General features: G+C 52.0%; 1 protein-coding gene and 1 long non-coding RNA gene across 2 annotated transcripts in view; one reads left to right on the top strand and one right to left on the bottom strand.

The window, feature by feature from the left end:
* The window catches only part of LOC115543426 (uncharacterized), a 4,099-nt gene extending 3,706 nt beyond the window's left edge, over positions 1-393 (top strand). Inside the window, exon 2 of the long non-coding RNA XR_003976697.1 lies at positions 1-393. This exon is cut by the window's left edge and continues 2,006 nt beyond it. This is a non-coding gene — a long non-coding RNA (uncharacterized LOC115543426).
* Positions 394-3,090: 2,697 nt separating this feature from the next.
* The window catches only part of atrn (attractin), a 93,649-nt gene continuing 83,978 nt past the window's right edge, over positions 3,091-12,761 (bottom strand). Inside the window, exons 28-29 of the mRNA XM_030355836.1 lie at positions 9,997-10,111; positions 3,091-7,393 (exon numbers count right to left, since the gene is read on the bottom strand). Coding sequence (XP_030211696.1) covers positions 7,269-7,393; positions 9,997-10,111 — 240 coding nt within the window. The 3' untranslated portion in view covers positions 3,091-7,268. The remainder of the gene's footprint in view (positions 7,394-9,996; positions 10,112-12,761) is intronic.

The raw sequence follows: 12,761 nt of genomic DNA on the forward strand, positions 1-12,761 counted from the left end.
TCAGACATGCCCTGTGTTCTTCCTGTGATGCTAAATGTGCCAATATCACTGCTGTCTCCTGTCACGCCATTGGTTTAGAGCCCCGTGGGACTTGATTGGTCCGTTAATGAATCAGACTGAGGATGATTGGTCCTCTGACCCACTTCCTGTTTCCTGTGGCCATATGTGGACACAAGTCACTGCTAATAAAGACACTGTACATGGAGACAGGGGGACTTTTATTGTGTGCAACGTTGTTCAAGTTGTCCGTGTTATCATTTTATTTTGAAGGGCAGAAATATTAAAGAAAGGATTCATAATTTTTCATTTTCAAATCACATCAAATGGAACAATCTTTGGTCCGATATATGAAGAAGTTCATGAATTGAATGAAATAAAATTCTGTAAAATACATACACCTGTGACCTATTTACAAAGGCTGTGCAGGATGTGTATATGAATGTGTGCATACATGTTCAATTGTGTGTGGGGGTTGTTATGTTTTTAGGCGATGGGTATACTAGCTGATTGAATTGTCTTACCTTACGTTCACACTACAAGCGTCCGTCGACAGATCTCATTGACTTTGCATTGGGCGCTCTCGAAATGCATTGTGGGTCTGTCCGTTCTGTCGGCTCCGTTGCCTGCGTCAAAAAGTTGAAAATTTCCGACGACCAACCAGGTATCGTTATGCAACTATACGTAAAATCACTGTCCAATGAAAACGCCTTTGTAATACGACCCGGGAAACACATGGATACGTCAAAAAGCCGTTCTCCGTCGACAGATGGAGGTAGTGTGAATGTAAGGTTAGTGATCCTGGCCCTTCTGTAGAAGCACTTACTGTACAGCAGAACCTCTTCACCTCAGTGTGTCTCCGTAAACCCTGGCTCTCCAGGTCCAGTGTGCTCAGATGTTCATGTGGTCCACTTAGATCATCATCCCGGTTTGGGTCCCGTAGTTTAAAGGTCCCATATTAAACCACCAGGTGTGAGTGTTATGAGCCGTTACAAGCTTTTGAAAATCGGCCTTTTCTGACATCACAAGTGGGCGTGTCCACCAAGATGTGTGCTGGGTAGATCAGTCTACCCAGTTGACTGGAGCAAACGCTGCTCATCAATCCGTCATATCTCTCGGAGGACACACCCACTTGTGATGTTAGAAGAGGTAGATATTCAAAATGGCTTGTAACGGCTAATCACACTCACACCTGATGGTATCATATGTCACCTTTAACGGTGATTTGAGAGCCTCGGTAGATGGGAGGGCGAGGCTAGAGCCGTCTGGACACTACGCTCTCCCCCGCTGGTCCCTCTGTGTTGTGGGTCAACGGCTATCTAGGCCAGACGTCCCGTTGCGTTCTGGCACACCCCGGACAGTTCTGGAGCGCGCCGATTAAGGACCCCAGCTCACTGCCAGGGGGCGGGACTGTCTGTCACCAGTCACCACCGGTACGCTCGTCGGAAACCCCTGTCGCTAATGGTTAGCTTAGCACTAGGTGATTGTAGATCAGCTCCTGTTCTGTTAGGAGTGATTTCATGGATCTTATGGTTAGCTTAGCACTAGGCTAGGTCAGCTCCAGTTCTTTAAGGAGTGGTATCATGGATCTTATGGTTAGCTTAGCACTAGGCTAGATCAGCTCCAGTTCTTTTAGGAGTGGTTTCAAGGATCTTATGGTTAGCTTAGCGCTAGGCGATGGTAAATCGGCTCCTTTTCGGTTAGGAGTGGTTTCACGGATTGCTTATTTGAGTTGTTGAATCCCAAACCATGGCTAATGCTGGGGGGGGGGTAACTAATGGTTGAGGTTGTTTTTTGACTTGTGGCGGAAAATTGGAACCAAGATGATTTTGGTTCCAATTGAAGCACCAACTACTCCCTGGATGACATTACTATTCACAATTTTGCATATTATACAAGCTATTTTAATGAACTGTTCTGATAAAGTTTTAGATAAGAAAAACAAACAGCAATAACGCTAGGTATCCACAGATACTTAATACCTAATTAATACCACACACTGAGTCATGCCAGTAAGAGGTTTCGGTATTCAAATGTTTTACAAGCTGAGCACAAAGTACATTGTAGAAGTACGACAAGAAGTGACGAGAAGTTCAGCAAACTAAGTTGAGAGGGAATGAAGCGCTGGCCTTGCGAGTGAAGTCCCCTAATTGTGTCCAATACTGCTGACAGCAGGGAGATGATGGAAGATATATATAAATACACCGCAGTACAATTTTCTGACAATTAAATTACACACCCTAACTTTGTTCACACTGTACTCCGAGATCCCGAGGATGGATTGCCGCGCGGCCGGTTTGTGACGCCGGCCGGGGAGCGGCCGGCCCAACACCGCGGGGGCGTTCGCTCTAATACGATTTGAGAGAAAAAAAAAAACGACATAACGCAAAAAACAAACTGGATGACCTGGAAAACTGGAGAGGCGGTCTGTGCCGCTGGGGTGATTGGACTCTGCGCGGAGGTAAGTTTCAGGAGAGATTAGCGGCGGTAGAGAGACTAGTTTGGATAATGAGGCGGGTTGGTGGCTGCGCTGTGCCGGGGCCAAATCGGAGGATTTAGCAACAGAACGCTTATCAGCAGTAGACAGAACAGGAGCAGATTACTGCAGGGTAAACAGAGCAGCTAGACAGGATTATAGAAGAGTTGGTAGACAGGTAGCTAGAGCACATAGACAGGTCGCTACAGCAGATAGACGGGTATCTAGAGCAGTTAGACAGGTAGCTAGAGCAGATAGACAGGTCGCTAACAGATAGACAGGTAGCAGTATCCTTAGACGATTGGAAACTTCGGCATGGAAATTTCATATCAGGATTATAGTCATGCATATATACATACATACGAGATACATGTATGCCGATTACCGTCAATTCATTCATACATCTATATATAGAGAAGAAACGGTATGAGAATGTCAAATTACGATTGTCAGCATACATGCATCCATACATTAGGGTCGAAAAGGGTATGAAACTTTAATGAATGCATCTCAACCACACACACGCAGGATATGAAGCATTATCTAAAGACGATTGGAAAGCCGTATATATATATACACATATATTCTGTCGAAAAAGATTGAAGACGAGACAACGGTGGTATTGTTTACATTTAATAATAGACAAAAATGTTCTGCCATTCTGTTATGTACATTTGTAATTACAGGTTCAGTGAGCTATCCTCAGGTTTTACATAGTTTCATCAGCTTCTAATAATAGTTTTTTAAACGCTGCCGCTTTACATACAAAATATGCTATGTAGAGTACTCACATTTTCAAAAGCCGCAGGGTCTTTCGCCGTAAATGGCTTCAGAAAAAAACCATTCAACAAATGTTCATTCACAATACCTTCTCGATATTTACAAAAATAAACATAAAATCCAAATGCGCATCGCTGCTAAATTATACATATTGACAAACTACTCCCTCTGTATAATATAATGCCACTGTCCTAAGGGAGAAAACATATCCAGGCAGGATGGCCTCATTCCAGTGTATGAACCCCATGGTAGATATCAGAACAACATTTCAATACTGTGCTAGTGCTTAAAGTACGTGTTTCTATTTTCTTTTGTCATCATCTTCTCAAGTCAACTTCAGTTTAAGGGCGATTTGGCTGTTGTATTTACATTGTAGGCTATTACTCGCGTACACGGAGGGAGATTTCGTAAGGGGGATGTAGTGTTTGTAAAACCGTTAATCCTAGCCTCGGAGATGGTGGAAGAAGAGGGAGACATTATTTGAGTTGAATTTTCTTCCCCCAGATACTGAGGAAAGGGATTAGAATAAGTTAGGCTAGTGTTTACGGCGTTGTATGCTACCAATTTGCCGTCATCTGAGGCATTGAATGATTAGGGGTCATTAGGAACCGCTGCTGCGTGTAAGCTAATGTAGTACGGCCGCCATCTTGAGTACCAACTGACAGTTTAAAATGCCCGCTATAGTCGCTAGCATTAGCTAGCTGTATTTGCACCGAATAATTTCAGTCACTCCGAAAGACTTTGATTGTGTGTATTTAAAATCTCAAGACATATATACATCTATAATAATCATAATTATATTTGACCATGTACAGCCAAAAAAGGTAGATCTTCTAATGAAGTTTTTTTTTGTCAGTCGACCAGAACTGAACAGAAATTGCAGTTTATATTCAGCCCAGGTATTCAAAATGGCGGCAGAATCATAAACACTCAGTGAAGTCTCATGACCATGATTCATGAACAAGGAAGTGTTTCCGCATGTGGACAACATTAAATATGACGTCAAAATCAATTAAGGGACGTACAAAACGCCAGCGTTAACCACCTGAATTCCCCGACAAACTCCAGAAACTAAACCTAGACTAACCGGCGTTACCACGGCGCTCCCGGACATGCTGTGGATCGGGGTTTATGTGGGTGTGGTGCGTTGCCCCTGAGCAAGGCAGGCCAGACACTGCACCAGTTATATCAACCGCTTCACACGCCACCGTAAGACGGGCCGTTGGCTGCTGGTTCGAAACCCCCCCTTAACCAGCCACAGACAAAGGCTGCTAGGCTAACAATGCTAACATGAGCCCGAATGTTCTGAAGAGTTTGTGCTTGGCGAGCATCATTTATTGTACATTCATACCCAGAAATCCTGCTCCCCCGTGGAAGACCTCCAGTGTTGATCTCACGCGCACACGCTGGAGACACGCACGCACAAAACACCCGCCCCCTGCCCTCGCCTTCTTCCTCTGCGGCAGGAAACGGGTCATCGATCTCTGCGCGAGGAGATGGAGAGCATCGATTCCCAGCTTGGAAATTAGGATGAGTAGCTTGTGTGTGTGCGTGTGTGTGTGTGTGTGTGCACGCACACACATAATTGAGCATGGAATATAATCAGGAACGATCGTGGGAGGGCTGGATTCTGGATTCACTGTGAGGAAATGTAACCTAAAATCGTAGGTAACATGTCGGTCTTGCTCAAGAGCTCCCGGGCAGCCATAGAGAGCGATGCGGTTGGGGGGGGGGGGGGGGGGGGGGGGAGGAGGAGGAGGGGGGGGGTTGGGGAGAGTGAGGAAATGGGGGGATGAGGGTGACGGGGGAGATGGGGTGGAAGGGGGAGGGATAAGATGTGGGGGGAAAGAGGAGATGAAGGAAATGGGGGGGGGGATGGGGAAGAAAGGGGGCCTACCCGAGGGGCAGATGGAGGGAGTCGTCCCCCCCCCAACACCAATTCATTTAATATCAGAATGTCACCTTTTTGTTCCCGCTCTCCCTCCGACCTTTCCCCCCCCCCGTGCGCTAAAAGCGTGACCTTTAGCGCCGCCGCGCACGTTAGCCATTAATCCCTCATGAGCCCCGCGAAGGGCAAGGCGCCGCGGCGCGCTAGCATTAGCGGGCCGCGCAAACGCCAGCGCTGGAGCCGGCGGTGTGTGCACGCGCACACGCGCACGCACGCACATGCACGCGGCATCACCCTGGCCAGCAGCACGCTTCCATTCCCTCGGGTTCATTTGTCAAAGGAGGGGGATTGGGGAAGTGAGGGGGGGACGAAAACAGGAAAAACAGCAAACGCTCCGACAAGGCGAGGAAAACAAGCGCTCCGCGGCGCGCTCGGCCGCCCACGTCCCCGCGACCGCGGCCGACATTTCAGAAAGTAGTTCTCGTTTTTTGAAGAACCGCTTTCTTTTTTTTATGTCCTTCTTTTGAAACCGTTTTTCTCTGTGCCTCGAATGTTTTCGTTCCTCCCACTCGCCCCCTCCCCCCTCCCCCCTCCCCCCTTCATGACAGTAACGGCCGCCGTCTGAAATGGCGTTGTGATTGAAGGGAAACAGCAGCCGAGGTAAATCCAATAAACCCATCCATTTGCGGGAAGAAAATTGACAATAGTCCAGGGGTGCGCCGGAATCGAACGCACGCTTTGTTTCCTTGTGTTCCTTTCTCCCCTCCAGATAAACAAGCCGACCCCCCCTGCACATACACCCCCCCCCCCCCCACCCCCGTTGAGTTCAACCGCTCAACAAAAGACGGCAATACTTCTGCATGGGACCTCCTCCTTGGCCCCCCCATCCCACCGGATCCACCCATCATCCCAGCCTGTTACGGGTCCCTCTCCTCCTCCACCTTCTTCTTCACCATCCCCTCCTACACCACCAATACCATCGCCTCCGTCACCACCACCCCGTCACAGGGTGAGCTCAGAGATGAAGGGTTTCAGAGTGCCGGGAGCGCAGACGGACAGCGTTGCATTCTGGGAGCAATTAGCGGTTGTGGACAAGTCAGGGGCTGTGATGGTGAGGAATTGGCCCCGTAGCCAACCCCTCCTCGCGGGCCCCGGCACGGGAGGGGTTCCCCGTGGGCGTCGCCGGCCGCTGGACTGGGGGCCGTAGCTCCGCGCTGCGTCCAGCTACATTTAAAGCGCGGCGGCGGCCATCATTAAACAACAACGAGAGGCCTCGTTGTGGTTCTTCTCTGTAAAACCACGGGCTGAGGCTAGGCTGTGTGCGTGGTTACATGGTTGTGTGTGTTAGAGAGAGAGAGAGAGAGAGAGAGAGAGAGAGAGAGAGAGAGAGAGAGAGAGAGAGAGAGAGAGAGAGAGAGAGAGAGAGAGCGCGTGCGGTTCGAGAAAGTGTAAGTGTGCACACTTTGTCTGTCCGTCCGTCCATCGGTGAACCGTTGGCTGGCAGAACAGGGCAGGCTCTGAACTGTCCGGGGTAGAGTATGTTCATCTGTGTGTGTGTTGGCGCATATTTGTGTGTGTGTGTGTGTGTGTGTGTGTGTGTGTGTGTGTGTGTGTGTGTGTGTGGTAACCCAAACAGCGGTAGTGAGCGGCGGGTAAAGGGTAATAAGTTAAGTTCAGGGAGCGCCAGCCGGTCGTACAGTCTTGTGGACCGCGTGGAAAACGGCGAGGCCCCGCCCCCGCTCGCAGCAGGGCTCCTCTGGCCCCTCACTGGTCCTCTTTTTTTGTAACTCCAGGCGGGGGTCGGGTGAGGGTCTTCACTTCCTGTCCCCCCTCCTCCTCCTCCTCAACACCCCTTCCGTGTTCCAGTTCCTGTCAATCAGTCTAAGGAGCAGCAGCTGGATGGAGTCCTACATGCAACAAGCCCCGCCCACACCACCTCCCCCCCCCCTCCCCCCCCCCCCCCCGCCCCCCAACCACCCAGGAAGTTCCTGTGCGGGACATCCCAGCATGCACCTCCCGCCGGTGCCGTGCGGCCGGTCCGGTGGTCGGGGTGCGGGCGGGGGGGAGGCGGGGGCGGGGCAGGGGGGCGGGGCTCAGGGGGGGGGCGGGGCTCAGGGGGGGGCGTGGTCAGATGCAGGTGGAGGGCTGTGCGCTGGGCTGCTGCTTGCGGCTCCGCAGGCCTCCGGACTTCTCCTTGAAGCCCAGACACATCTGCTGGGACACGTCGACCAGGGCGCTGGCCACCGCAAGGCCTGCACACACACACACACACACACACGGAGAGAGACACACACACACACACACACACACACACACACACACACACACACACACACACACACACACACGGAGAGAGACACACACACACACACACACACACACACACACACACACACACACACGGAGAGACACACACACACACACACACACACACACACACACACACACACACACACACACACACACACACACGAAGAGAGACAAACGCGTGCACAGACATACACACACACACACACGGAGAGAGACACACACACACACACACACACACACACACACACACACACACACACACACACACACACACACACACACACACACACACACACACACACACACACACACACACGGAGAGACACACACACACACACACACACACACACACACACACACGGAGAGAGACACACACACACACACACACACGAAGAGAGACAAACGCGTGCACAGACATACACACACACGGAGAGAGACACACAGGCACAGACACACACACACGAAGAGACACAGGCGCACACACACACAGGCACAGACAGACACACACGCAAACACACTCACACACACGCGCGGGACAGACAGACACACACACACACATAGAAACCACACACGCACAGAAAGGCAGACACACATACACAGGCACACAGGCACACACATACACACACACACACACACACACACACACACACACACTTTAGGTTTACATCTTGCTACCAGCATTATTAAAATGAGCATGGTTAATAATTGTAATAATTCACGCAATAATAACCTACTCTACTCCAGTTAGAATCACTTTTAAAACACACACAAACGTACACACACTACGGTTCGTACACAAAGTGTGTGTGTGTGTGTGGAGGCCACTTCACGGCTGTGTGCACAACTTGGAAAAAAAACTAGCGAAAAATAAATGAATACAAATGGCGTTGGAAGAAGAACGTCGTCAACGCGCGGCGCACTTCATTAGCTCCTAATCCCCGGGTTCTGCGAGCTGCCAAACCCCAGCCTCCAGAACCCCAGGCTCCCACCTCAGCTAGCGCCACCAGCTAACCGCCGCCAACCCTTATCCATGCACCGATCAGCGCGTCTGGGGCTCGTTAGCGTAGCGTGCTAACGTGCAATTAGCCCACTACATGTTAGAGGGGGGGGGGGGGGGGGGGGGGGACGGTTCACAGCAGCCCAACGAGGCCCAGATGTTGACATGATGCTTATCCCGTCACCTGGTTTGGACAGGAAGTAAAAAGACCAGATGTGTGTGTGTGTGTGTGTGTGTGTGTGTGTGGGGAGGGGGTATGGGGGGGAGGGGGGTACGGGGCCAACCAAGGGCGATGTGTATGGAGCACGCTGAACAGATGCTGTGGAGCTGGTGGACCCCTCATGCGTTTGTTCGTTTCTCGTCTTTTCTCCACCATTCCCTAAAAAAACCCCTCATCCCTTCACCCCACTACTGCATCGTCACGCCCTCCTCGCCTCCGGCCGTCGTCATGGCGACTGGCCTGCGTGCAGCCCGGTCGTCGTGCAGCATCACCGCTCGGTCGCCCTGACAGCCGCTGACGCAGCGCTCGGGTATCAAAGGGGAACTGGCCAGAGACCGAGGGGGGGGGGGGGGGGGGGTCAACCTGCTCTACGATGCCTACAGGTTAGGACTGTGATTCGAACCCGGAACCCTCACCACCAGGCTTTACTGAACCCAGGACAGCCTGGATGAAGGAGAGGGAGGGGGGGGGGGGGGGGTGGGGGTTCTGAGGTTGGAACCCACGATCCACTCCCAGGGACGTCAGCTTGAGGGGGGTTTCAACTAAAAGCACAACGATTTTGATGTATGGGACGCCAGGGGGAGGGAGGGGGAGAGGGAGAGAGGGAGAGAGAGATGGGGAGAGAGAGAGAGGGGGGGAGAGAGAGAGAGAGAGAGAGAGAGAGAGAGAGAGAGAAAACGACAGCAGGAGAGCGAGAGAGTTAGCACTGGAGAGAGAGAGCTAGTGGTCCTGACAGCAACACGGTGTGGTGATGAATAAGAGAGCAGCGAGTGGAAGAGCTCCAGGGAGCGGGAAAACAACAAAACAAACCACAGAAGAAGACGGGGAGAATACAGAAGAAGAAGAGATGGAGAGTGAAAGAGAGAGAGGGAGGGAGACAAGACAACGACAAGGATGCTGCCAGCCAGTCCTCCAGGGAGGCAGAGAGAGCGAGAGAGAGAGAGAGAGAGGGAGGAATAAGTGGAAGAGATATGATGAGGAGAGAGCGTGAAGGAGAGAAAGAGGGAGTGAGAGTTAGGAAGGGACGAATGAGAGAGGGAGGGGAGACAAGAGGAGAGGGAGGGAGAGAGGATAGAAAGAGGTGAGGAAATTGAGCAAAGAAAGGCTCATAAACGAAGGAGAAAGTGTTGAATGCTTACAAGACGAGGAGAGGATCGAGGGGGTGAGGAGAGGTAGAGGAGGAGAGGAGAGGAGGAGAGAGGAGGAGAGGAGCATGGGGCAGGCAGGAGAGGAGGAGGAAGGAGACAGGAGAAGAGGAGAGGGAGGAGGAGGAGGCGGCGGCGACAGAGATGGAGAAAAGGAGGAGCGTTGCCACGGCGACTGCTCACCTGACTGGCCGGGGGGCGGGATGCCCCCGGAGCCTCTGGGTAACCGCACGAAGATGGAGAGGACGGCCGCCTTGTTCCCGAAGCAGGGCTCCAGGGCGATGGGCTTAGGCATGCTCTGGAGGGGGAGGAGCCACACGTTAGGACACGCCCCCCAAAACACACATCATCCATTTCACTCTTTGTTCAGCGACCTCTTGTACGGGTCACCGGGGCAGAGGGGCAGGTCAGAGGTCAGAGGGCAGCCCGCTCTGGGAATGTGGACACTGGGGATTGAACCCGGAACCTCTCGGCTGGGCCTCAACAAGTGATTGCCCCCACAGTCGCCACCCCCTCCCTCATCCCTCATCCCGACAGGCTCCTCCCCTCCAGCGCTGTGCTGTCGCTATGGTGACTGCTGCCGCCATGGCCTCTGGCTGGTTGCCCTGGAGACCTAGGCGATGGACGTGTCTGGGACCCGGGGTTAGGGGGTTTGCGTGCGTGTGTGTGTGTGTGTTTGTGTGTGTCTCTGCGTGTGTGTGTCTGTGTGTGTGTGTGTGTTTGCATGCATGCGTGTCTCTGCGTGTACGCGATTGTGTTTATGTGCCTCTGCAAGTGTGTGCCTCTGTGCATGTGTGTGTCTGGGTGTGTGTGTCTGCGTGTGTGTGTGTGTGTGTGTGTGTGCGTGTGTGTGCGTGTGTTTGTCTGCATTTGTGTGTCTGCATGTGTGTGTGCTTGTCTCGGTGCACGTTTGCGTGTTTCTTTGTCTCCGTGTGCGTGCACCTGTCAGAGCAGGTGCAGGCTGACTCACCTGGCTCCTAACAGCCAGGTGAGGATCTCTCCCTCCCTCTGCCTACGGGCCTGGCCCCCTCTTCCTCTGTAAACAGAGGCTGTATCTCCTGCAGGGGCTGCTGCAATATTTATGTCTGGACTCGGAGGAAGGATGCAGATCAAACACACTCTCTATTTATGCACACGGATTTATTTATTCATTCATTCATCTGCAGTCCCTGATCCGGTCGGGGCTCTGGCTTTGATTCACTCACTCACACCCTACCTCACCGAGCTACATACAAGAGGTGCTAGTGTCGGTGTGTGTGTGTCTCTCTGTGTCCGTGTGTTTTCCGTGTGTGTGTGTGTGTGTGTGTGTGTGTGTGTGTGTCTGCATGTGTCTGCCAACATCCCCGGTCAAACATGGGGACACCGTACAAAGAAAAAAGGATGTAACCATAGCAATAGGCTAACCTCCCATTCCGTTCCAGGGCTAGCGTAGCTTAATCAGCGCAGCCTACCGAAACATGAATAATCTATACACTGTGGTCTACAGAGGCTTTCAACACTGAGTGCATACATTCTTATCTATTCATACAGTACACTGCCTTAACTTACTTTTAGCAACAGCAAGCTAAACTGAGCCACGTTACGGACAGGTAATCTTAACCCCTAAACACTGTAGTCCCAGCTAATCCTATCTAATGTAAGCTATGCTAATACCAGCCACGATGCACTAAACCAGGTACAGTTTTGTCAGCCTAGCCCTCAATACAGTCAAAGCTAATCTATTATTATGCAAAGCAGAGCAAATACTAGCTAAGGTAAACTCAGCTATGCCCAGCTAGGTTAAGGTCAGCCTATACCTTCACACGCAACAACTCACTGCCTGCTGTACATAGCTAGCCTAGCTCAAGTAGCCTAGCGACGCTAGCGCCAGCTCAATACACGCCCCCACGAATAAGGTAGGCTGAGCTAGCTTAGGCCGCCGTACCTCATGCTAACCCGCGCTAATTGGTGTTTGGCAACGGAATTTACCAACTAATTAAGACTATTAGCCGCCGTCGGTTCCCCCGTAGCTGCGGGACTCCTAATCACCCCCTCTAGGGGCAATTAAACGCTCTCGCCCCCGCAGCCTGCCGGCTGGCGGATGATTGGCGGATCGATAGCGCCGCGAGACGGCTAACCGCTCCTCTGAGGGCGGCTGTGCTCCGAACCCCATCGCCGCGGCGATGCGTTCAGAGGCCCGTCGCCAAGGCAATGCGTTCACCTTTCATGCCGCCTGGGAACATGAACCAATGTTTACCCTGGAACAGGTGTTAAGTAACACGCACAGCTTCTAGCGCTAGCAAGACCCAATGTAGACGCACGCTCGCGCACACGCGTGGCACACACAAACGCATGCAAGGCGCCCCCAAACACACACACACACACACACACACACACACACACACACACACACACAGTCCTTACTCACCGCCACTTCCCATATCTTTTCAACTTCAACACACACTCTCTGCTCTCCCTGCCTCAACACACATCAAGTGTACCCCTACACACACACACGTACGCCCACACGTACACGCACACACACACATGCACACCCACACCCACCCCTCCGAGGCAACAGAACAGAGAGAGAATAATTGTGCCGGCCTAGCCGCCAGCGGTGGTTTGTTCTCGCCTCGGGCTGTTTCCACTTCCTGTCCTCAGGCTGCTTTCACTTCCTGTCCGGGGCAACGGCTGCGCGACAGAATCTAAATATTTTCAAACCGAACGAGGCGTCCCCCTGTCTCGCCCCCACCCGGAGACCGTCTGGCTCTCTGTTCATGTCTCACATACCGGACGCTGGCTCTTTGGCTGCGCTGGACATCTGATGCTCTGGCACGCCACTTTGCAACACCGCAAAGGCTTGTTTACACGTTTTCTACATGTTGTTTGGGAGCCGTGTCCGGCAATTTCCGCACAAACGAGTCCATTGTGTGGCATTCACACCAGAGAAAGAAATAAGTGGAATT

This window comes from Gadus morhua, chromosome 5, assembly GCF_902167405.1.
Source record: "Gadus morhua chromosome 5, gadMor3.0, whole genome shotgun sequence".
In the NCBI taxonomy this organism is placed as follows: Eukaryota; Metazoa; Chordata; class Actinopteri; order Gadiformes; family Gadidae; genus Gadus; species Gadus morhua.